At 35.8% G+C, this 26,454-nt stretch overlaps 1 protein-coding gene across 16 annotated transcripts in view; it reads left to right on the plus strand.

Annotated features, from left to right (window-relative positions):
• USP34 (ubiquitin specific peptidase 34) overlaps positions 1 to 26,454 on the plus strand; it is a 145,979-nt gene that overhangs the window by 77,253 nt on the left and 42,272 nt on the right. For 15 of the 16 annotated variants that reach the window (XM_074864438.1, XM_074864439.1, XM_074864441.1 and 12 more), the window contains 17 exons: positions 327 to 427; positions 1,853 to 2,062; positions 2,756 to 2,881; positions 3,677 to 3,799; positions 3,924 to 4,007; positions 4,337 to 4,423; positions 6,096 to 6,296; positions 7,655 to 7,737; positions 8,967 to 9,007; positions 9,951 to 10,075; positions 11,159 to 11,311; positions 12,559 to 12,663; positions 13,777 to 13,832; positions 13,931 to 14,051; positions 17,596 to 17,779; positions 23,304 to 23,467; positions 24,498 to 24,563. In XM_074864438.1, coding sequence (XP_074720539.1) covers positions 327 to 427; positions 1,853 to 2,062; positions 2,756 to 2,881; positions 3,677 to 3,799; positions 3,924 to 4,007; positions 4,337 to 4,423; positions 6,096 to 6,296; positions 7,655 to 7,737; positions 8,967 to 9,007; positions 9,951 to 10,075; positions 11,159 to 11,311; positions 12,559 to 12,663; positions 13,777 to 13,832; positions 13,931 to 14,051; positions 17,596 to 17,779; positions 23,304 to 23,467; positions 24,498 to 24,563 — 2,030 coding nt within the window. The remainder of the gene's footprint in view (positions 1 to 326; positions 428 to 1,852; positions 2,063 to 2,755; positions 2,882 to 3,676; positions 3,800 to 3,923; positions 4,008 to 4,336; positions 4,424 to 6,095; positions 6,297 to 7,654; positions 7,738 to 8,966; positions 9,008 to 9,950; positions 10,076 to 11,158; positions 11,312 to 12,558; positions 12,664 to 13,776; positions 13,833 to 13,930; positions 14,052 to 17,595; positions 17,780 to 23,303; positions 23,468 to 24,497; positions 24,564 to 26,454) is intronic. The other variant, XM_074864444.1, reaches the window with a different exon arrangement.

Here is a 26,454-nt window from a genome sequence, read left to right on the forward strand (position 1 = left end):
GGACTTTGTTGATGATCACAATCATTTTCCATTATCCTTCTCTGCATAGCATAATTTTCTACAGAATATGGAAGGCATATTTTAATCTGTATTGTGAACACTTTTCACTGCAAGGTTGGGTGAACTGTTATTGAAAAGATTATTTCTGAATACATGCATAAATTTAGTTTAAGGTAATAACTACTTTTTTGTAAGGAAATTGCATTAAGTTTTTTCCTCGTTTTAATTGCTACTGAAGGGTATATTATTAAAACTAAGTCTTAGCACTTTCATTAGAAAATGAAACTACGATTCCAGAAATGTACTGAAATTTGTTTTTACCCTAGGTGGCCTCATGGGACCTGTGAGAATGATTTCATCTGGGCATGAACTGACAACTGATTATGATGAAAAAACGCTTCATGAATTGGGTTTTAAGGATATGCAGGTATTACTAGCATATAGATAGCAGTCACTGAAAAAGATTGTTTGATATGTGGCTTTTGTCTTCTCCAGCTGATATATGTCGTGGTGGTGGAAGGTATACTTTTCTTCAGGAGTATCCTGTAGTTTTCTGAAACTGGTTGTTTCATGCTATCCAATACATGCCTCCAGCAAGCTCAAACTGATGCTGTTTGTCCTTGCTGCTGTCAGTCTTCAAAATAATTAATAATTTTAAAAGCCTAACTCTAGTGATGTTAGCAGATGTGAAAATTCTAGGAATAAAAGAAAAATTTCATGTTTTTTCATTCATCGAAGAAAACAAGAGACCAGTGAAAACAGAATCAAATACCCACATTCTGTCTGAATTGTTGAACACTTACTAATTCCATAGTAGCAGTGACTAGCTCTCTCCTTTCACAGGTTAAATCTGAAGTATTTTTTTAATGCCCATCTGTCAACAGTGTGGAAAAGCCTGATGTGATTTGTATAAGTGCGAATGGCATCACGACTGTTGGTGGAAGGGGAGGTGGGACTGTAACAAAACGTGCTAGCAGATCTTCACATACATTCTTCCTTTCTAAAGGAAAGCTCATACTGCACACCTTTAGGGATCTGCTAACATCCTTTTAGAAGGATTATTACTGGCTCATGTGCTTACATGCGCCGTTGCTGGCTGTTAGCAATTGTAGCAGTTAGTCTGTCTTGACTCCTGCAGTTCCAGATCAGATGATCTGTTGGACTGTGTCTTTGATGGTTCGTTGGTTCTTTTTGCTAAATACATTGGGTTAATTCAAAAGTAACACCAGTTTTTGAAATAATTTTGTTCTTACTAATATAGATTGTTTTACAGAATTTCAGATTAATTCAGATTCAGCAATCAGATGAATTCTTATGTTTGCAGAATTTGGAGGAGCAGTAGCTGGGTGTGATCAATACATGGAGGTGATAACTCGTCAGTAGGAACAGTTCATCTGAGAATGGCTTATGCCAGTATAACAAATGTCTGCTTTTCCAACCACACTGCTATTTGTGCTGCTACGTCCTTGCTAGCAGTCCTCTGGCCCTTTGAGCCAATTTGTTTCATTTTTCCTCTGGATTAGTTGTGCTGTTTCATTAATGTACTGAGAAGTCAGACCAGTACTAGAGTCTCCTCAGTCTGAATGGCAAAATAAGGGATGAGGTACAAGGAAACACGACTGTCTACTGTAACAGCAATGTATGCAAGTACACCATGAATGCCTTAAGTGAAAGCAAAGCCAAGCTTTAATTATGGCAGTTGTTCAAAATGCTGCTCAGTAAAGATTTGACAACAAAGATATCGATGTATTTTTAATTTCTTAATTATGATCCTGTTGAAAACGTACCATGGTTTAGCATATTCATTTTTAAATTTGTCTCTCTCCTCCTTGTCGTTTCTCTCTGTTTCTAGATGGTGTTTGTATCCCTGGGCGCACCAAGGAGAGAACGTAAAGGTGAAGGTGTTCAGCTTCCAGCATCCTGCCTACCTCCTCCTCAGAAGGACAACATTCCAATGCTTTTACTCCTGCAAGAACCTCATCTTACCACCCTTTTTGATTTGTTAGAGATGCTTGCCTCTTTTAAGCCTCCATCTGGAGAAGTGGCTATGGAAGATAGTGAGGTAATTTAGAATAATTTTATTAGAATAATTACATTTAAGTCTTATTTAATTGGATCTATTTTTCCTATCTAGCCTATTTCTTGTGTATTTGTCGTGGTTTGAGCCCAGAGGGCAACCGAGCACCATGCAGCTGCTCGCTCGGTCCTTCCCCCTCCAGTTGCTAGACTTGCTTGTTGTTTGTATATTCATATTTCATGTATGGTATAATCATTATCGTGTTTTTTCTGATTTTCTTAACAACATTGTTCTGATATATTTTAAATGTTCTAAATATTGTAGAAGCTATAAAAACGTAGTTCTTAAGAAAGAATATTGATCATTTAAATAGATGTGGTCACTATAATAGGAATTGGCTTGAAGAAAGATTTGTAACGGTTTTATTGCAAAAAACTCAAGCTTTATGTCTTATATGCCATCGTTAGCTTGTGGGAAATTAAATAACCACTAGTATATTCAAACCAGTAGTTTATGTTCTGTTTACACTCAAATATTTCAAAATATGTGATACGCTGAAAAGATAATGTGTCTTAGTTTCTTGGGGGCTCAGTGAGACTTCAACTATCATGTTCTGTTTATGGATTTACATTAGATAGGAAACAGCATCTTCATGAAGAATAAATAAATTTTTGGACTTTGCAATCTTACTTTCACAATGAAATTCACAATAAGAATGGTTGTTCTATGGTTTGTCAGAGTGCAAGGTGTGAAGAACTCCATCTCCATGCAGAAAACTTATCCAGACGTGTCTGGGAACTGTTAATGCTTCTGCCAACGTGCCCTAATATGTTGCAGGCATTCCAGAATATTTCAGATGAGCAGGTGAACAAAGAATGCTTATTTTACACGTTTATCTCTATTATACGTGGATGTTTTAGTGTCTAGTGTTTTAGTTGAGTCTTCCCCAAATTGGAATGTTAAATAGTAAATGTGTTAAGTATGCTGAGACCCAAGTAAACCTTATAAACAAACCTAATAATTCTTATTAAATTAAACTAAACAGAGATGTCAGCTTAGTTCCCGAAGTTTGATTTTATATTTTCTTTTAAAAATTATTTAATAAATGAAAAGGATAGTCAATACTAATTGCTACAGTCTTTTGGCTTGAACTAAAACAGCAGTTTCTTCATCTTCTTTAACATTACTATTGTTGTGATAGTAATTCTTTTATACTCTCTTCTGCAAGTTCAGAACATGGGTACTTACCTAGTTGTTTTCTTGGCCTATAGATGAAACTTTTGCCTCTTTTAAAGTTGTTGAAATTATATATTATCAGTTTTTAGATATTACTATTCTTTATGGACACATGCATCAAAATTTTGGTGGAAGTTACGATTTAGAGTATAACATTTGGCTTCCTCTGCTTTAAAATTCTGTGTACCTTAGCTTATAATAATGTTGGAGGTTTAGTCAAATTTCGTTACTGAATGCACGTTATTCAGTTTGTTACTCATGTACAGAAATACGCTGAAATTGTCTGATTTTAGCTAATAGATGAAATTAAAAAGAAAATAATTTGTCCATGTCACTTTAAAAATCCTCTCCTTGCATTTTTTTAGATAGGTCAGCATTACATATAATTGTGTTAATTGTCTTCTGTCTTTTTTATGTTTTAAGGGTAATGATGGCTTTAGCTGGAAGGATCTTCTGCGAATAAAAAGTGCCCATAAACTTTTGTATGCTCTGGAAATTATTGAAGCTTTGGGAAAGCCCAACAGGAGAATAAGACGTGAATCTACGGTAATCAAGTTTCTTGCACAGAATATGTTTTTCTCCCTGAACCAAAGTATATATTGATGAGTTATTTTATAGTATTTTAATTATTTAACTGTTTTTACAATGCATTATTCTTGTTTATCTTTAGGGAAGTTACAGTGATCTTTACCCAGACTCAGATGATTCGAGTGAAGATCAAATAGAAAACAGTAAAAACACATGGAGCTGCAAGGTTTGGTTTTCCTACAGTATTCTGTGATACCTAATTCAGTTTTTTTAAAAAAATATATAAAATGAAAACCCATTTAAAACATTATCTATCTTAGAGTTTTCGATGTTAAATTTAGGTATAACATTTTAAAGTTTTTCTGTGTTATCAGGCCTGTAAATTTGTCATAGTTGTGTACTACTATTTCTTTTGTTTTTCATAAAATACGCAGCTGAGTAGTTTAGCAGATTTATTGATTGATTGATTTATAAAGCTTAGGTTGGTATCTAACTGAGCTTAGTGGTATATCTGTATTTGCTTTTTTTCACATTGGTTCCATAATATACTTACAGTTTGTTGCTGCTGGAGGGCTCCAACAGTTACTAGAAATTTTCAATTCTGGAATCTTAGAACCTAAAGAACAGGAATCATGGACTGTGGTAGGTGTTTATTCACCCTTTTCCTCCAAAATAACGTAGCTCTCACTTGTAAAGACTTTCCTTACTTTCAGCCTTTGTTACAGTTACTTTTCTGTAGTAAGTGAAATAAATGGATTCTGTAATTGAAGCCACCAGAGTCTGTGCAATGGCATCTTTTCTTGAATATTTTATATTCCTGGAAGAATTTATTATCTTTTTTAAAAAAGTCTTCATAGTTATGCTTCCTTATATTTTAAAACCACTTTTTGTATTTTTCTGTGTATTTTTGGTTCAATTTTTTGTCTAGTCTTAAAAAAATCCTAGTTTGTAGGATGTGAAATTGTAGATCATGGGAACATCTTAGAGGAAGAAACCTGGGTCCGATCTTTAGGAATGACTGCAACTGCATTGATAACACTATTGCATGTCACACTTTTTTTAAAAAGTCAAAATTTGTGTAACAAGAAGGAGGTACTTTATTTTTGCCTTTTTTTCTGCTTGTTTTAGGGAAGGTTGCTATTTGGAAACTTCTATTATAGTCTGTTTTAAAAGCAGTAATCTGTTAATTATCTTTCCCTCTGAAGAGACAGAGAAATACCATTTCCCCTTGTTGGCATTGAGAGAAAAGCGGTAGTGTTGTGTCTATGGTGTTAATAAAGACACTTTTGAATAATGAACGTTATTATTATTAGTCGTTCTTATATAATGTCTTTTTCATCATTATTCAACTACTAGTTTGAGCTAAATTCTTAGCAGAATGAAAACTTTTTTAGTTAGAGTTAATTTTTCTCTTCTATGTTCAATTCTGTGGCATTTGATTTAAAAAAATTGAAACATCTCAAGCTCTGAGTCATATGTACATAAAAAGTAAATTAACGAGCGTGCATATGTATATATAAAACTGATGACTGCTACTGAAATACTAAAATGAAGGCAGGTATACTTTTAATAAAAAGTTTGATAGTTTTAAACTGATGTTGATGTATTTGTTCTAAAATTATTTCAATATTAGAAACAAGTTGTCCATCTCTAGTCACTTTATAAACAAAAGTTTGTATGATTGCCTTTATTGGTCTGTCCAAAAAGCATTCACAGCACTGCCAAAGTCGTAACAAATTCTACAACTAAGTACCTTAATACAGAGTCCTGACTTAGAATCTCAAACACTTACATGTACAGTTGCTAGATAGCCAACCTACTTCATGTGCTGCTGTGACATGGTGCTCTTTTTTTGTTACTTTTACTCTTGTAATACACCTTCTGGTGGAGCTGGTATTTTTGAAGTAGTATCTGTTGTCTCTGCATGGTTAAATATATTCAATTTGAAAGCACTTCTGCATGCTGTACTTAGTACTCTGTGCTATAGTTAAATACAATGCAGGAAAGACTCTTAACTCTAGAGCTTCCTCCTGTGCTATTTCCTCGGTGTTATTTCATGCACTCAATAATAGAATGTCTTGAATGCACGTGTTAATAGGACTAAATCATGAAAATGTCCTTGTTATAAGAAGTAACTTTTTAAATAATCTTCCTCTTTGTTGTCTGTTCTGGTGAGGTTTTGCCAGTTAAAGTACTAGCTGTTTATCCTTTATACCTTACTTAAGCTTTTCATTTTGAATTCCATAACAAGTGTAGAATTATTTGTAAAATAAATCCCTAGAAAAGGAAAAATTCATTTTCTTTTTATTCACAGTGGCAGCTAGACTGTCTTGCTTGCTTGCTGAAGCTGATATGCCAGTTTGCAGTTGACCCTTCAGATTTGGATTTAGCTTACCATGATGTCTTTGCCTGGTCTGGTGTAGCAGAGAGTCACAGAAAAAGAACGTGGCCAGGCAAATCAAGGAAGACTGCAAGTGACCATGCAAAGGGCCTTCATATACCTCGTTTAACAGAGGTAAGAGATAAACAGTGTGTCCAGTTTGTGATCTGCAGAAAAATTACTCCTTTGTTGTGTGAAGCCTTTATTTTGGTAATAAAATAATGTAGTGGAAAAGTTACTAATAATAATCTATATCTTACATGTTAGTTTCCTCTAAAAGGTATTTTAATTGCTTTAAACCTAACAGTTTTAAAAGCTGGAACCAAAGCGGTTTTTGGTGATTGGTGAGCATATGAATTGGGAGGTCAGAATTTCAGTGCTTTATCCCGATTTCTTAGATTCTGTTCTTCAGATTAATTAATCCTTGTTTTATGATAACCTGTTACATGGGCTGTCCCCATCCTCACTAAATCCATTTTAGATTCATTTAGTAAACACTAAAACAACTTATTCTACTAAGGATATCTGAGTGTATGGTAAATTTACCTAAACCTGTAAACCTTCCTACCAGATTCCTGCATGTTAATTTCCTAATGTAGACCAAGCCTGATATTTAATTGGTAGTATTTTGGTATCAGAGATGTGTTCACTGTAAATCTATTGCTCTTGGGCACAGGACCGGCTGCGATTGCCAGAAAGTGTAGATTTGAACTGTGAGCTGGAGCCAAACTTCCCGTTTGACATTGTTATGCACGGAAAGGCCTTAACTGTTCTATAAGTATTGGTTCTTTTTGACAAAACAGATCCTTAAATTGCCAAAGCTACTATGATACAGGAAAAGTATCAAATGTATTACATTTTTTTAACATTGGGTGTGTATAAATGCTGCTACTCGTTTCTATAACTGGTTTTAAATTTTTAATTGTCAATTGATCAATATTTTTTTACTGCAGTGGATTAGCTATCTAAATATTTAAAAATAGTTTCTTCAGACTTTGATTTGAAAATTCTGTGTAGCCTGTCCAGTTCTTTAAAAATGAATAATTTAAGTGAATGTATAGTCAATAAAATGTGTGGATCACAGAAATAGGTGAAATTTACATGTCCAACCTCATGGTCATCCCTGCCTCCTCAAGCCTAAGATTTTTAAAGGAAGTGGATAGTCTATGCTTTTAAAAAAACCCCAACTGTGTTTTTACTAAAAGGATTGAATAAACAGTTGATTTTTCTATTCAGTTAAATTGTCTTTCTTAGAGAAATAGAATGAAATTTTAGCATCTAGACTTAGTCAATGAAACACAGGATTTTAGAGCTGCCTTAATAAAAAACAATGTAAGTTTTAACTATGGAGATACTGTTTGTCTTTTGCTCTTCCTCCCTCTACACAGGTGGGTTTGTTTTAGATTCACACAGTGTGTATAATTTAAAAACAGATCAAAAAGCTTGTTGTTATATTAACTGTTTTTTTTTTCTTTTGACTTCAATTTTTAAAGGTGTTTCTTGTACTTGTCCAGGGAACCAGTTTGATTCAGCGACTTATGTCAGTTGCTTATACATATGACAACTTGGCACCTAGGTACAATATCTTTTTATTTTTGTAATAAAGCTAATGAAGTGTGCACATTTTCATCGCTGCTTTAAATAAAGTAAATAGCTTTTTTATTTGTAGTCCACATTAACACCCATATCCGAAATTTAAGTCTATAGGCATTAGACTTGCTTTTCTTAGTCACTTCTTCTGGTAGTTATCCTACCCTTATAGGAGGAGTGAGAGAGAGGAGAGTGGGGAGAACTCTCAATGGTCAGGATGTAAGACGTAGAGCAGCAAACTATATATGGTATGCTCTCATAAATTCCCATGCCAAAACTATTTCTTTGTTCTCTCTGTAGCATTTAGCATTCTCAGTTTCAAGGCAATGTAAAGGAGAACTTAAAATAAATTCACTTTTAAGTTGCTTAGTCGGCTGCTGGTTTTGACTTGTTTTTCCCATCCTAGTAGCATTAGCTTATTACTGGTGAAATTACCCTTATTGTTTTATCGAGCATGCATGTACTGAAGGCAAAATTTTACCTTCAGAAATGGACTACTAGAAATTTTTGTCTTTTTGCCTTTTGTCCTGAGAAAAGCAATTCTGTGTAGGACTGCATCGTGACAGTTGGGCTGATGGTGGGGAGGTCAGGTTTTTTGCTACATTTGGTGTTGTAGAATTAAATGATTCCAAGTAATGGATAACATGTTTTACCATATTTTTAAAAGATTATTGAGAACATTCAGAGCATTTCCAGTCAAGACTGCAAGTGTGCCTAACCTTAACTTCTAGTTGAGTTGCAGGAATAACTTTAATATATACAGTACGGTTTTGGTTTCATAACCTTTTATTGCAATTTATAAAAAAGTAAGTAAATAAATAGAAACATTTAAAATTTGTCTGAAGTTTGCAAATGTTTGTTCAAGGTGTGGTTCTTTATGAAGAATACTAGCTTTCTTCTGTATGGGTCAGTTCTTAGTTCCATTTTACATCTTCTCTTTTTTGGATAAAATAAAGGGAGTGTGGGTGTTTTTTCTTGACTTTTTATCTTGTCATTAAAGCTTTAAGGGGGTGACTTGAAGATTTTCATAGTTTTATTGTTGTTGCTGATTTTGAATACTGGAAGAAATTAATCCTTTTAAGATGAAAATTCTAGTTTTCTTACTGGGTACTTAAGGATAACTGTGTTGTCACTTCTGTATACTTGTATTTCTAAGTGGTAATCTGTTACGTTCTGTGATAAAAGTTCAAATGGCTTTATCTTCTTCCTGTTCAGGGTGTTGAAAGCTCAATCTGATCACAGGTCAAGACATGAAGGTTAGTGCTGCAAAATAGCCGCATGTTACGAACTAATAGTAATGAAAACATATTGAAGATAAGTTAAGTGTTTGTTTTATTCCACCATTAGAATGCTATAAAATTGTGTTCCTTGGTAGTGTTAGGGCTGTTTTAATCTAGATGGGAATACATGGAGAGGCTTTCCTTCTCTGGAAATTGTTTTATAGGAATTGAAATTTTGCACTGTAGCTATGCCTTCATCTCCGGAAGAGCTGGTTTTGGTAGGAAAACCAGCTGTATTCTTGTCTTCCGAAGAGCGGCATATATAACACCACGATAGAGTCACCAGTAGTCATCTTTATTCTGGTTTACAGAAGTCATTCTGGTCCCAGAATCCCTTGGAGCTCCCCCTTCTATCCCTCTTGTGGAGGTTTCTGAATGACCTGTGTCAGATTAACTCTGTATCAAAATAATTGTCAAAAATACAGCACAGGCATGCATAAATATGGGTATGTCGTCCTAGGCTTATATGTTGCCTTCAGTTTTTCCACTTTGTTCTCCCCTGCAGATTTTCCTGTTTATGAACTGGAATTCTTAGTAAATGCTATGTATCACCTACTAAAGTTTTGCTTTTAGCTGTTAAGAAGAAAGGAACAGATATACTAGTTAGTCCAGGGAAGTGTTCATGTTGAGACATGATGCAACCCATTAGCAAAGTACCAGCTCACTGCTTAAGAAGTAGAGATGCAGGGAAGGATTGTGCCCCAGATTGGTAATTCTTAATGAGTAGTACAGTGGTCAGTATTTAGGAAGCATATTGGTAAAATTCTGAGTTTAGGTACTATCTTATGTGCCAATAAGGGTTTAGTCTTGTACATAAATATGACTAAAATAAATGTCATATGTGCTTGAACTGTGCAAATATTCAATCTGATGAGCCTATTCTGTTAGTTACAGCGTGATTTATCTCATTTTCTTTCAGTCACTCATTATTCAATGTGGCTCTTGGTGAGTTGGGCTCACTGCTGTTCCTTGGTGAAATCCAGTCTGGCGGACAGTGATCATTTGCAAGACTGGCTAAAAAAACTTACCCTTCTTATTCCAGAGGTATGTTGAAGGAGAGGTTATTGCATTACTAATTAGTGCATAATACCGAACAAGATTAACTTTGGTTTCAAGCTACCATTAAATTCAAAACATGTTGTTTCCTGCTAAAAGTAGGCAGGATCTGACTCAGTTACTTGCAATCCTGTTTAAGTAATCAGCTGTAGTTAAAATACAGTGTAAGATGGCACATGTGGTTGATTGCAAGCCAGTTTATAAACTCTTGTCTTTGTTCTTGGCTTCTGCTTGAAGTTAATTTTCTCATTGTTATTTGTCGAAATTTCTGGGTGCTGCCCTCTGACATGGATTAGTCTAAATATACTTCCCCCATTATATGTTTTTTCAGCTATGCTTTTTATCACAAAATGAAGTGAATGAGAGTTGATATCAAAATGTTTGTCTTCACCAAATCTTTGCCTAGCTTTAAGTAATTTTTTCTGATGTAAGAAAAACTTGAAAATTGCATAAAGGTATGCGTAGTATAAAATTTTTGTATTTACTAGTGATTGCTTAACAGTGCAATGTGGGCGTGATGTGATAGTTACTATCTGTTGCTTTATTACTCAAGCACAGAAAAAGCTTACATGCTGACTCCTTTTAATAACCCTGGAAAAGAAGGAGTGCAAACGTCCAAAGCTCGATTAGAGATAGTCTGTGGGCATTTTCCTTAAGAAAAGAATAAAAGAAAGAAGAAAATAATTCTTCCAGTGAAATTAAACAAATTAACCCTATAGTTAGGACTGAGTAACTATGAGTTCCAGCATCATACAGGTTTCCCTAATTTGACCAGATGTGTTATTTTCTATTTTAGTAACTGGCTGTAATCTTTACTGTAGAAAATACATAACTCAAGGGTCACAGACAAATCAGCTTTTTAGTTAGAATGGTATCTTTTGCATTTTTCTGTAAGTAATTTAAATGTACGCTTTTTATAATACGTGTTTTTAGAAAGACATATTCTACCTTGATAACCTGATACATATTATGAGATGAACTTATTATGTACATATGAAAGAAAAGTCAACAAAAGGAAAAAGTCTTCTAAATAACATGTGTAATCATTTAATTCTTTTATTTTTCATAAAGACTGCTGTTCGCCATGAGTCTTGCAATGGTTTATACAAGTTATCTCTCTCTGGTCTCGATGGGGGAGACTCAATTAATCGATCCTTTCTGCTGCTGGCTGCATCAACGTTGTTAAAATTTCTCCCTGACGCTCAAGCTCTGAAACCTATCCGGGTAAGTTTTTAAGAAATTACAAGACTTTATCAAATATCTATTTGAGCTTACTTTTGTTAATATAAAAAGAAAAAATGATAGCACATTGTCGTTATGTCTGACATACTGTTTCTGATACATGGAGATATATTAAGACTTCTGGTTTAGATGCTTCCAGAAACTTCACAGCAGTAGTTAAGGCTGTGACACTACAGTAAATTTAGAGTTTGCCTGTGTTTGAAGAAATGCAGAATAGCATTTAGGAAGTGCTCTAGTTCTGGAATTTTAAGTGTCCCCATAACACACAGTTAGGGAGTAACAGTTGTGTTTTCAATATATGCCTTGATTTCTCTTTTAAATGTAAGTAAGTACCTAAATAAATCAGTACATTGTTTTACAAATAAATAGGTACCCTCTGTTGTTGTGACTGAATGTTTTTGTTCCCTGGTCAACCGCTGCTGTATTTCTGTTGGAGTATTACTGTCCTCACAGCTCTAATAAATAGAAGAGATTGTTGTTGGATGTTGTTGAAGCTACTTCAGGAGGAGTTCTCGCTGTTAATGTGCGCAGGTTAATAGAGATGGTTTGAACTAACCTGGATGATTTTGCCTAAAGTCAGTTTGGGATTGTAGACCTAGCAATGCACAGCAGGGGAGACGGTGCTGAGTTCAGCTGATGTAGCTACATCTGAAGGAGAGCACTTGTGTGGGCTTGCATGGCAGTGAAGTGTGAACCTGGATTTTGGGTCTGTCAGGCAGTTATTCTTGTCACTGTGTGTGGCATTTGATTTCAGGTAAGAGTGGTTCATTCAGGTTAAGTCTGCTTTCGTTTTAAACTCTGTTGACATTAAAAAAAAAGTTAAAACAATCTACAGAAGATTTTGCATTACTTGACTCATTGTCAGAAGAGTTTAAAATTAGTTATACTAACTGCTGTTGAATTGAGCCAAAGATTCTCATCTTTTGTCTAGTCTAACACTGAAAATCTTTGCTATTTGCAGTGGGTAGGATGAAGTCAATACTACTCCAGACTTTTTTCCAAGGGTCTGGCAGTTCATCCTGACAATCTTCCAAGACAAGTAATAAATATTGCAGAAGAAAAACAGAACACGTGCTGTTACCATTGTAAAATACATTGTTCTTGGCTTATCTTAAATAGGGGCTTGAAGAAAGTAATATTCTTGTAACAGTTACTGTGTTTACTCCTTTTTTTAATACACAGTTATTTTGTCCGATGTACTTCATAACAAAAACAATTTCTTTTCACAGATAGAGGATTATGAAGAAGAAACAGTGCTGCGACCAGGTTGTAAGGAATACTTTTGGCTGCTGTGCAAACTGATTGATAACATACATGTCAAAGATGCAAGTCAGGTAGGTTTTGCTTTGCATTCATACGCATGTTTGCTTTTTAAAATTTGGGTGTTCAGACATTTTTACTTCAGTGTGAGACCTTTTTACTTAAGATACAGGACTGCTCTTGGATCTTTCCCATCTCCCAACTTTCCCTACTCTCTGATGTGTATTTAGTAGTACTTGGCCAAAGGAAGCTTCAGATACTGAACCTGTAGAGTCAGGAAAGAGGGATGGGTATAAGACCTTCACCAAAGTTCACCCTTTTTGTATAACAGTCATTGGGAATACTGTCGTTACCTGTGAGATTCACTATTGATAATTTCAGTGCGGTCTAAGGAGGAGGTAATCAAGTATTTGACTAAAGCTGAAAGAGGAAAAAATTTCAGTTGACAGCCACTTAGCACAGGTTAGAAAACTTTGGAAACATCTCTAAAGGGCTAAAGTTACCTTTTGGACAAACTCTACAGCTGCTTGTGCTGGCTGATGGCCCTACATAAATCTCTCTAGTTCGTTCTCGGTGTTGTGGCAGGAGTCTGGAAAGGGAAGGAAGATAAAGCCTTAATCCTAGTTTCTCCAGAATGGAAAAGTCTTGTCCTCCCCTGACTCTGGATGTTCCCAGTAGAGGCAAAAATTTTGCTCCCCCCACCCCATTCCTCTGCTCAGTTTCTTTCCATTTCTGTTTTATTAATTGAATCCTACAGCTAGGCTGCAGTTCTGCCTACTGCATGTTGCTCAAGCAAGAAATGCTAATGGGACTTTTCAACCTTCTGATGAGAAACTGTGTGTTCTTGTGAGAAGTAACAATTAAGCGCTTCTCTCTAAAATTTTTGCATTTTCTTCAGTATGGTATAGTATATTTGTGGGTCTGGAATTGAAAGACTAAATGTTATTTCATTTAACTTGTACAGCATTGATTTCAAAAAAGCAATTTCATCCCATTTATAAAAATTATTAAAATACTGTTGTGAGCATGTTTGAAAGATGAGTTTTAATTGTCCCTGTTTTTCTGTGTGCGATAACAAAATTTGATCCAAAAGTATAAGCATCGTTTCAGACTAGGCTTATAAATTGTAATTCATGAAATACATAATTATTTTCCATTTATATTCCATCTTCTTTATTTTTAATCAGACGACACTGCTTGATTTAGATGCACTAGCAAGACATCTTGCTGACTGTATTCGGAGGTAAGGTTTGCTACCAGTAATTTCACTTTTAAGTTGCATTATGTTTATTGTTAGTGAAACAGTTTTAACATGTCTTTTGTATATCTGTGTATATATAGCAGAGAAATCCTTGACCATCAAGATGGTAATATAGAAGATGATGGACTTACAGGACTACTTCGTCTTGCCACAAGTGTTATTAAGCACAAACCACCCTTTAAATTTTCTCGTGAAGGCCAGGTAGGAAAAGAACACTGGAAGACCATGAAGAGATCAAAATAGTGTTATTTCTTGTGCGTTCTTCATTTCACCTTTTTTCTACCATTTTGATTGCGGGGCTCAATATATGTGAATATATCATATTTCTAGCCTTAGGATGATGGATAAAAACACACATAGCATTATTCCCTTATTAAAAAGTAGCAGATATAGTCCTTACCCTTTCTAACTCTGTTTAATTTCAGGATAGAGTTCTTACATCGTAGAAATTTTATTTATTCTCATCTATTATCTGAAAATGTTTTTAGTATTGATTAGCATTAACTGGTTTAAGTCATAGCAAGAGCTGCTTTTTGATCATATCCTGGGACAGCTGTGATCTAAAAGTAGCTTTTAAAGGCTACATCTACACAGTGGCAGACACCTGTTACAAGGATATTACGTTCCACCTGTGCTTATAAGATTAAGATGGGAGAGTGGCTTGGCAGGGCAAGTTGCTAAAAATTTTCTATTTTGTGTTTTGGGGCCACATCGGCTAAAAAAAAAAAACCAACTAAAATTTGTGGTGTGAAAGCTGACTTAAACAGATGTTCTATAGACTGCTGGGCTTATGATTGGATCTTTAGCGAGGTTTCACCAGGAAATGTCCCTTGTATCCAATTATGTTGTATACATCCTGTCTGTTTACTCTGTTATTGTAAAATGGCCCTGAAGGTAATTTTACTGTCCAAAAGTTTTAATAGTGTCCATGTTATGCACCACTTAACATAAAGTTACATTGCTGATAGCATTTTAAAATACTATCACTATAGAATTCTCCTGGAATAAGTGTATTTTAAATATGGAGAGCTTGCAGATGAAATTAGAGCAAGAATTTGATTCACAAGAGTGCAGTGTGGGGGATGATGTAGAAATTAGAAGAGGTATGCAAACATCAGATTTATGTAGCTTGGCTATATGAAAAGCATAAGAAGGAAACAAAGGGGAAGCTTAAGTAGGGAGGAGTAATACTATACAGAATCCTAGAGTACATTGCATGTGTGTAGAATATCACAGGGAGGACAGAAATTTGATTTGAAAAAAGGATGAATGTGAACAGAGTAGTATCTGCAACTAAACTTCTCAAGAAGAGTTTGGCTTTTCTGAGAGACAGGGACTTAGCACATTTTCTGAGACTAAGTCATGATTTAGTCTTTTTTTTTTTTTAATTCTATGTACAATTAAGAGCACTTATTAATGCATATTATAAAGTGCATTGGTGAAGAGTTTTGTATTGTGTTCAGTGTAATAGAACAGGATTGTGAAACCACATGCTTCCCTCTGAGCAAAGGTTGGTGAAAAAATATCCAGGAACATAGCTCTGGCAAATACTGAAGATAATTTAGGCTTGCCCAGAGGATTCTGATGCTCCGCTGTGCCTTTTCTTCCCTATAGGTTCATTCTCCTAATAAGTAAACAAAATTACTGTTCAACAAATATTGTCAAACTTTAAAGGTCTACCTTCTTTGATGTCTTTCATAGATAATCACTGCCTACCTTAGTCTACACTAAGTGTACAAAAATACATTTTTAACGTATACCGGCCAGCAGATCTTCACTAGAAAGGTGTATCTTAAGGCCACTTTGATGGTCAAGAGATCTATTTTTAACAAGATTGGGGTTTTACATTTAGCCTCAGCAAAATCATCTGTAGTGTTCTTTGTCTTCCCTGCTCCAATGTGTCAGAATTCAGTCAGCACAAATATACAAGACTGAGAACGTTAATCAGAAAAAGATAGATTCAGATCTCTGAAGTTACTGCTTTTCCAGTCTGGGACACCTTAAGGTGACTGGTGTATCAAAATGCCTCTTTGAAAAAGGCTGCAGCACAGCACTAGGCAGCAGCTGAGCACAATCTAAAACTCCACTTAGCAGATGCAGCTGGTCTGCTGATGAGCTGTAATCATCTACACCTGAACAGGTATGGTTAGGAATGAGAAGGAACCAGGCTGTTGCCCCCACAAACACTCCTGATACAGACTAACTATCAAGAAACCAGGTATCTCTTTATTTTTAATTTTATGCATTTTCTTTCTCCAAAGTGTGGAGAAATCTGCAAGAACTTTGTTTAACTATATTGGCCAGGAGAAGACCTCTCTAAATTATTTGGCTACAAACCCTGGTTGTAAGATTTTATATTAAGACTATAGAAATTTTCCTGCACTCCAAAACAAGGCTTTTTATGGTGATTTTGGGGTGCACTCTGTGGAAGGCCATTTTTAAAAATATTTAGAAATCAGTTAGATTTTACAGCAGAGCCTGCCTTTTAACATTAAAAGGCTTCTTAAATGAATATACCTGAATGGGGAAATTCAGGAAGAACTTTTTTTTAATTACAGTGTAGAAATTGTAGAATGAAGTGTGATAGCTGGATTGGTAGTCTCTGCTCTACGAGTGGGGAAAGATTTCTGTCCCTCAAAAAAATTCAAGGTATCTTTGGGGGAAAAAAAGCAATCAAAATTCTGCAGAGGTAGAGGATTTATTGTCTGATTACGTAGACAACTAAAATGATGCACTACTAATATGATTTAATGATCAAATACAGTTTGTTAAGATTGCAAACATGTTACAGAAGCAGTGAAGTGTAGGCTATGGATCATGTCATCAGCCCCAAACATAAAGTATGCACATGAATTGCTGGTTGTTTAAGGAAATTTGTTGAAATACTGCTTTATAAATTCTGCTCAATTTCTTCTTTCATGGTCTCTCGTTACACCACTTAAATGACTAATTAGTAAGGTTCGCTTTGTAGCTGAAAGATGGAGGAAAGCCTTTTCACCATTCTGCGCTTCTTTGAAGGTGCTGTAGTTGTGGAAGAGTACGACCTGTTCTTATAGACCTGTATGGATCATCTTTTTTTTTTTTTTGGTTATCCTTCTAATATTTTACTTTTGGTTTAATTTTACTGAGTTAAATTGGCTACATAGAGAGGAGGTGCTGAAGTATAGACAGATACCTCTTTTTTAGTGTATTAATCTGAGATGGTGAAGATAAATAAGAGCGTGTAATATGTATTTATCATCCAAAGGCAGCCTGACTTGGTACACCTATGCTTTGTGCCTTTTATAGTTCAGTTAATATTCCAAACACAAAACAATACAAAAATGCACTTGCACTAAATTATGTACCATGTATATTGTATGTTTTAAGATTAATTAGTGATTCATAAAACTCAAACCAGTGGAGTGATTAAGGTTATGTGCTGTCTTTCACTAGGAGAAACTAGCCTTAAAGTTACTAAAAATACATGTGTGTGGTTTGTCAAATTAAATTATCAATCATGAATCAAGCATCATTTGTCATACTTTTTCAATGGACATGTTTCTCTTTAGGCTATAATATGGTTACAGGGCACTTTATGTAGTATAAAGTATTCTTAATTCAGAACTTGCATACAAGTTAGAGAGTTCTGTAAATAACAGAGGTCTAGAAAGTCTGTAAAAGTTTCTAGAAGATTATTAATACATGATTTGTCTTTTAAGAATGTGTTCAAACCGCTAAATATGCTGATTGAACTGTTTTGCAGGAGTTTCTGAGAGACATCTTTAACCTTCTGTTCTTGCTGCCAAGTTTGAAAGATAGACAACAGCCGAAATGCAAGTCACATTCTTCAAGGGCTGCTGCTTATGACTTGTTGGTAGAAATGGTAAAGGGGTCCGTGGAAAACTACAGGCTGCTCCACAACTGGGTTATGGCACAACATATGCAGTGTAAGAACCTTTATTCATAGATAACTTTTGAGTATTTTGTGGAAAACTAGTCCGTTTGCATTTTCTGTTCATTTTGGGTTTGTTTTGAATTGTCGGATTTGTCAAGTTCAGTAAAGAAAATAGTGTTCTTATAATATGAACTCTTCTGAAGACTCTGTGTTTATGATGGGGATGGCTAGCAACCATTGTGAACAGTACTGCAATCACAGAGTTTCCATTTCCTCCTGAAATACATCAGAAGTGTCTGCATTTAATGACTTTCTAAAAATAATGATCTGTTAAGAATGCATAGGAGAAACAGGGAAATGCAAAGGTGACGCAGAATATTTTTAGACTTAAACTGAACAGTCCCACTTTCCAAAAGTAGTAGTGAAGTAAGACACTGTTGGCACTAACACCGCTCTTAAAAGTCCACTTCGTAGCTCTACTACTTAGCCACCATCACTTAGGTAGTGCCACAGAGCAGGTGTGGGCATCTTTTGCTCACCTAGCAAATGAGTGGATTTAATCCCCTGTATAATTTTTAGATCATCTGTTATTAAATATGGGTTATTTAAAGTACGTGATCCTGTTTAATGACACCGACACATAGATAACGTTGTTAGAAAGGATTTTGCATGTCTCATTGGCTTGTGCTGCATTTTAATTTCTGTTTTCCCTTTTATAACATGAAGAAACATGGTATGTTTATGCAAGTACTGTAGATGTATTGGCTGTTAACAGCGCTGTCATGTTTCCAGGTCCCTAATATCTTTGCAGTTGACTTCAGTCTGTACCCAGATGTCTGCATACAGTGCTAATACAATTTTGTTATGCCTCTTCGCTTTTATGCTTCCTGTGTTTTGGAAACAATTCCTATACGTAATATGCAAATTACCAAAATTTGAAGTTAGTTAATATTTTGTCTTTGATTTGCAAATTCTCATTATGCATTTTTAGCTTGATAGATTTCCTTTCGCATGCCCTGTTGAAATTCCTGTAACCTGAGGATCTGTAATTTATTATAATCTATGGAATTGATTTAGTGCCTTACAATTCAGGAAGCAAAAGAGAAATCTGATCCTAATATTGTTCCATGTTCTGTACTTATATGCCTGGGGCCTTCTAAGAAGCCTCCAAAGTCTCATATGTTCAGGGGAAATATTATGAAGAAGATATTTTATGAAAATATCAGATATTTTGGTTTGCTGTGAGTACACCTTCTGCTGTTGAAGTTGTTTGTATCTCTCCAGGTGCATTCATTCATTTTTTACAGATAGTATTTTTCTCACTCCAAATCCCACTAATTCCTAGGTGCTGAAATTTCCTGTAATATTTACCACTGTTGTTACTTTATTCCAGATACTCTTCTCTAGATTGTTTCTTCCCGAGTTCTCCTGAGCCATCTGGTCTGTGTTCCTGCTCCATATTCAGTATATCTCTGTTTCATGAATATTAACTTTATTACAACTGGCAGAGTGCCTTTGCCTCTTTCTGATGTGCAACTGACACAGGACTTGTGATAGCTCATTTGTTTAAAGTTTTGTTATTCCATTGATGTGATCCAAAGATGCTTAAAACTGGATTTTTCCACTTGGTTTATCTCTCTAATCTTACTAGTCTTTAAAAATCTTGGTCTTAGGCCTGTCTCTCCATTCTTCTTAGGAGAAACATTAAGGAAAATATTACAGATTTTCATCCTGTCTTTGGTTTTAACGTTTTAGTTCTGTGGTTCATTGGAGAAATTTTTGATCCTGCTGCTTTTACAGTTGTTGGCCTTTGGTCTCACCAGTTGCTGTCTCTGCAGTTCTACCACTGTTTCTCACACTTGAGTTGGTTGAAGCTAGGGTGCTCCTAAGAGATGGCTTCAATTTAATGTAGCAAAATAAAGTAAAATTTTCAAAAGAAACCATCTTATTAAAGGACAGCTAGAACGTTTTCCCTGGGACAAAAAAAACCATAATTAGGGTTCTAATTAAAAATGATGTTACTAAGACCCTATTATGGCAGTCATATTAAAATGTACTCCTGTATACTGCTCTTCAGACTTACACCAGTATGACGTGAAGTAGTTGTGGTAAAGTTTTAACTGCAGCAGCATTTACCTTTAAAGTTTCTACTAATGTAGCTCCGTTCCTTGATGGATGGAAGAAGAGAATGATTTGGGTGCTTTTTCTTACTTCACAGATACAGTGTTTTTTAACTGAAGACCTAGGGATGCCTTCAAGCATTTTCAGCAAGTGTTACCATAGAAAACGAACTGTGAAGTAGCTGATGTCACAGGGAGGACTAACAATTAATATAGACTCTGATCTTACCGAAAAGGGTATTTCGATACCCTCTGTTCATAAAATTTCTTGCACTGTTTAGGAGTTTTGCTTTCTTTAAAGACCAAGACAAATAAAAACATTTGGTTCAAAGGAGGGAAACAAGACCAGCTGCTTTGCTTTCCAGGAAGCTTAAGATAGTGTCTGTTACGTTTGGAGCAGAGTGATCAGAAGGTGGAGTATAAAGAAATGCCTGGTCATTTGAAGAGGAAAAAAAAATCCCATTTTATTTTGCTTAAAATAGAATGTGACTATTGCAAGTTTGGTTACAAGTTTTCCTTTCTGTTCCTGAGAAAAGGCTGATTTCTATAATGGCAGTGAGGAATAAAGAAGATAGACATAAATGAGGCTCAGATTTACTTTTCTAGTTAAGATCCACATGGAAGAAGGAAAGCTTTCTTTAGGAAAATGAAGACAATCACTTAAAAATCCCAAGGTGGAGAAAACAGGATCTTCCTGAGAAATTCATTATCAAATTTCTGAAAGGCTTTTGTCAGATTGAAGTAGGAGGAAGATACTCCCAACTATTCTCAGGAAGTATGAAGAAATAATCAGATCTCTTTGTAAATTACAACTTGTTGTGCTCTAAGCAGAGTGATAGATTCTGAGTCCTTACATCAGAAAGGGTGAATTAAGATGTTGCAATTTAAGGATTTCAGTTAAGGGAGGCAATTTTGTGGTGTTCTGCCATGCTAATTACTTTCTTCAGGAGGTTAAACGTGGAGGAGAGCTTTGTTTCAACTGGCCGATTAGCCCGATGTAACCAGGTAACGTGAGGTCACGCTACTGAGATTTGTTGAAACAGGAAAAATAAAACTCCTTCCTTCCCTACTTGAAGCTGCGAGGCTAATAGCTGTTTTGATGCCAGTGCCAAAATGAAGATTACAACAGTTATTTGTTGTGCAACAGAACGTCTTTTGGGTCTGGTCTCTGAAGATGTGAGGATCTGTTCAGGGGATGCCAAATAGTTTCCTGAATTTATAGCTGGTAGTGCGAATTGAGAAGAATCCTTAATGAGCCTTTAATCTTTGAAAAATAATTAAGGATTTAAAATTTGAATTTTGAACCCATGTAGCTTTTGTGGATTGTAAAATAAATCCAGACTACTTTTTTGTATGTATCTGAACATATTCTTCAACAGAGGTGCTGAATTATTTGTAGGACCTTTCTGGAGAGCGATGTCCTCAGGGATGAATAGCAAAGTTTTTGTGTCAAACTTCTTGCATACCAAGGAAGGTAGGCTGCAGTGAATTTCTTTGGACACTGGATTAATTCCTCTGTAATTTAGTGCTTGTGTCATCTAGTTGCCTCTGCAGCTCAAATTATTAAATCCCCATTCCATTCTCCTGCGTGGGATGCTAGAAGGAGAAGCCTGTCAATGTCTAGAAGCAGTACTAATCACTGACAAATGGTTTGTCTAGTCTGCTTACCATCTTCTTGACTGGCAGGTGAGAACTTTCCCATTCTTCCAATTTCTTGGCAGCCATATCAGAACAGGGTTTATTAAGAAGAGTCTGTCAGGCTTGCTTAACTTGTCTAGTGCCATGCTGTGTAAGAAATAGATTGCTACATCTGGTATGAAATATAGAGGAATAGAAAACTTAGAGAAAAGGAAAATGTCTCTTCAATCTGATTCTCTAGGTAATTCACTTCTTGCTTACCCCTATTTTTCTTGCAGATTGCAGATTTCTTTGGTATATATGGCTTTGAAATACAGTAAAAAACATTCCTTCTCTTCCTATAAAAACTGTTCCCAAGTTTATTCAAGCTCTTGTATAGCCAACCACTTTATTTCACTCTACTTTTGTGTCTTATCTCTGAGAAGCATCTATCCGTCTTTTGTACCAGTCAAAAAGATCTCTTCCTAGCCTGACATCCTTTGTAGTAGATGTCATTCTGAAACCAGCTTTTCTCTTCTGAAAATAAAGATCTCGCTTCATGTGTGGTTATCTCTGATACTAAATCTGTGTTTTGTTATGTGAAGGGAAGCCTCCCGAACTTGGGTCTCTGGGTGCAGAGACTCTGCTTTGCTTTCTTTCAATATGACATCGGGGTGCATGGGAATGGCTAATAGATATTATGAGTAATTTTTGTGCTAAGGGAATGATGTATACGTTTGGGAGCTTGTAAGTGTTGTATGTTATCAGTTAAAAGTACGTTCTCATTGGTCTAGGCAGTACAAGTGTTGAGAGAGCGATGGTTGGCTCGTATTATAAAAAAACCTTTCTTACGTATAAAAAATGCATAGCAGCCAATGTTTAGAATTTATGGATGCTCTTGATGGTGAAAACATTATGTGGTTTTACCAAACTTTAGTTTAAAGGTATAGGCTGGAAGACCATTACTGTATGTAATGCTACCACTAGAACAAGCACCAGTAATGCTTTGGAGAGCACAGCAAATCACTTGCAGACCAAAATAGTGTGGCATCTAGAAAGACTCACTTTCACAAGAAAAGTGATTTTCTTGATGTGCCTATAGTGCATTTTCGTAAAGACCAGGTATGTCTGTGTCATGGTTTAACCCCAGCCAGCAACTACGCCCCACACAGCCGCTTGCTCACTCCCCTTCCAGTGGGATGGGTGAGGGAGGCAGAAGAGTATAAGTGAGAAAACTCATGAGTTGAGATAAGAACAGTTTAATGGTAAAGCAAAAGCTGTGCACGCAAGCGAAGCAAAACAAGGAATTCATTCGCCACTTCCCATCGGCAGGCAGGCTCAGCCATCTCTGGGAAAGCAGGGCTCCGTCACGTGTAGCAGGTACTTGGGAAGACAGACTCCATCACTCTGAACGTCCCCCCACCCTCTTCTTCCCCCAGCTTTTTGTACTGAGCATGATGTCGTATGGTCTGGGGTATCCCTTGGGTCAGTTGGGGTCACTTGTCCCAGCCGTGTCCTTTCCCAACATCTTGTGCTCCCCCAGCCTACTCGCTGGTGGGGAGGGGTGAGAAGCAGAAAAGACCTTGACTCTGGCAATATTGAAAACATTCCCGAATTAACAACACTTGTTTCCAGCACAAATCCAAACCATAGCCCCATACTAGCTGCTGTGAAGAACATTAACTCTGTCCCAGCCAAAATCAGCAGTCTGTAAATATCGAATGCATGAACAGGATGCATTTTATTAATTTAAGCCTAAAGCTTTTATTTGTGTTTATGTTTTTGTAAATTGTACTTTGAATTTAATCTTTTTCTGCGTGTGATTCATATTTTTTACAGCTTCTCATGCACCTTACAAGTGGGATTATTGGCCACATGATGATGTTCGTGCTGAATGTAGATTTGTGGGTCTAACTAATCTTGGAGCTACATGTTACTTGGCATCCACTATTCAGCAGCTGTACATGATACCAGAGGCCAGACAAGCAATCTTTACTGCAAAGGTACGCTCTGGGGTTTTACGTTCCTTGTGTGGATTTCGATAGAAGTTTAAAGTTGGAATCAGTGCGAATGCTGATAAAGTACAGACTTTTAAGACTCACTTCTTGATAAAGAGTATTTCTTCAGGAGTTAGTTTGCTTTTTATTCAGTTGGATTCTTTTGCTGATGTCTAAAGTGAAGAGATTTTCTTAATATATTTGTAATGCAGTAGGTTCTTAAGGTGATATTGGAATAAAACATGTTCTCAAACTCATATTTCTGTTGCTATCAACCAGATTTATTCAAGTTTGGTTTTATGTGAATTGTCTGGTTTTTCTTAACTCCTAATTTGTCATTTTGTTAGAATAAATGTCATTCTTCTTGAATGTTTATATAAAGTCCCAGAGCATGTATCTCATACTACCAGAAGTACAGCAAGTCCTGTAAATTAGTATACATTGGTTAACTTCCAGAAATATAATATTATTATTTCTAGCTATTTATTGTAAAAGAGAAAGCTTCATTTTGATCCCTGACATCAACAGGGCATATACAATGTGTGAAACACCCTAACTGGCAGGGACCTCATAATTTTTTCTTATCATTAAGTTATTGGTAGCTGTCACCTAATTTCATCTAGAATTAGTCATTTATAAATAAAAATCAAGTAAGAGGAAGCTGCTGGTCTGCATGTGAAATGCATTATATAGAGGGTTGATCAGAACTCCTACAACATCTATGAATTGAAAATAATTATTCCAAAATTACTACAGTCTTTAGTAATACTTTCCTCAAAGGTCCTTTCTGCAGTAAATTTTTATAAGAGAGTTATTTTTTGACTTAGGTTTAATGTTGACATGCCAAAGAATGAGTAGGTAGTGCTTTGTATAGAAGTGCAAAATAGCATACTGTATCTTCTTGTACACAGTCATTTTTCTTAATTGTCGATAATGAAGTGGTGGTTTAAAAAGATGATTGTTTCATCTTTTTAAGGGCTGTTTTTGGAAAGTTAAAAGCAAAAAGATAAAATGTTCTTTTATGAATTTCTTTCAGTATTCAGAAGACATGAAACACAAGACCACTCTACTAGAACTCCAGAAAATGTTTACATACTTAATGGTACGTGCAAAAGAGGATATTTTGTAAAGTATCCCATTTTTGGGAAAAAAAAGGTGACAAAAATGTCATTACCATTCTATATGTAAATTATTGACAGCTTAATTCTGTTGTGCCTCAGTTTTGTAAATGGGTGTTTTAACTGAAAATAGTTTTTACCCACTTTAAAGCTGTTACTCAGCAAATCAGTTAAGCAAACATTGGCATAATAGTTTTCATGCAGAGGCAGTGTAAATCCTAATCTGAGATAGGGTTTAATATTGGGTGCCAACTATAATGAGCAAGCACCAGCTCTCAAACGTTAGCGATTGTCTGCTGTGTTCTTAAAAAAATGTTTGTGAAGTGAATATATGGGAATGTCAGGCTCGGGTGCCACAGCCTGAGCATCCTTCATTTATTTAAACCTTTTATCTCCAGCACATTAATGCTCAGGTGAGCACAGGATGTTTACCATAGCTATGGGACTTCAGTCACAAGTGAGTTACAAGTATGAAAATCAAGTCTGATTTTTAGTTACAGTCGTGGCGTAGCTGTGCCCTGTTACAGACACCCTGTGCCCTTACGTTGCGAAATCTCTGAGTGGTCCAGGAGCTCCCTGGCCGGGCATCTCCTTGGATGCAATAACAGAGTGATTTGAGACAACGGACCAGTTTAAAACTGGGTAATTGACTGTACCTTCCCAATGAAATGTTTGACTGGTTGTCACAGGAGCCCTCCAGGTAGGAATCTGGGACAGTTCTACTATTGCCTCTGCTGTGTCTAGTCCCGTTTCCAAATCGATTTTTGTAAATGATCGATAAAAACTGTTCCTGTAGAAATGACTGCACAGGACAGTCTTTTGTATGGATTTAAGGTATTTAAGAGATACTTTGTATGTAGTTAAGGTGAATCAATAGTAATGAATTACACAGATGCTAGGGAGGCTATATAGGACTCTTACCAGCTGGATTACAAGAATTTAGCAAAACAGTGATTTGAGGAGTCTCTCCAGGTCTAACTGAAGGTAACCACTGCAAGGCCCCTAGCAACAGACTCCCATCACCACCAAATGCCAACTGATTGACGCTTTAGCATGTTTTGATTCCATTTTTGAGCACCATGCCAAGATCCCAATAAAATATTTTTTCTTTTTAACAAACGCTCTGCCATGAGTGTCTGTCCAACACCATTGTCATTCATTTGTTTCACATGGACCTTGAGGTAAAGGGTTCTGAGCTTGACTCTTCATTTAATCATGGAACAATTTGTTTGTCCCAGTTTCCCTGGTGAGAAAATAAAATACATTATCTTTGTTCATTGCATTTTCCTTGCTCCAGTGTTAAACAAAAGTTAATCTGTTGAAATAAAGCATTAAAAAACAACTAAAATTTTGAAATTCCAGAGCCTGAGTAACAAAATTGAGGCAGTTCCCAGGTGTTTGCTGTTGTTAAAATACTGAAGCATTTCTGAAATAGTGAAATAAGGAAAAAAGAAAACTGAGGAGAGCTGAGTGGTTTTGTTCTTGGCACTGGCTTTTGTGAAAGAAATTCATAACCACATTCAAGACAAGTAGAGGAAAGGTATTTGGGCGTGTAGTACCTGCCATGAAGCACAGAAAAAAATAAATCCTAGGTATTTACATAAGCATAAAATAATATAGGAACATAAAATCCTACGAACATTTACCATTATTAAAACCTTGAGGAAAGACTTTATTCCAAAAAAGGTAATATTTACAGGAAGCACTGTCTTGCCACACATCCATAAAAGAAAACAGTATGTATATCATTGCTTACAAGGACGAAGTTCCTTCTGCCGTAAATAAGTTCTGCATTCCCAAGTGTGCAGGGCAGTGGAATGGGGGATGTATTCTGAAGAATTGCTTTGTACTGCAAATTTTTTTCTCTGATTGGAC

The sequence above is a fragment of the Strix uralensis genome, chromosome 3 (assembly GCF_047716275.1).
Source record: "Strix uralensis isolate ZFMK-TIS-50842 chromosome 3, bStrUra1, whole genome shotgun sequence".
NCBI lineage: Eukaryota > Metazoa > Chordata > Aves > Strigiformes > Strigidae > Strix > Strix uralensis.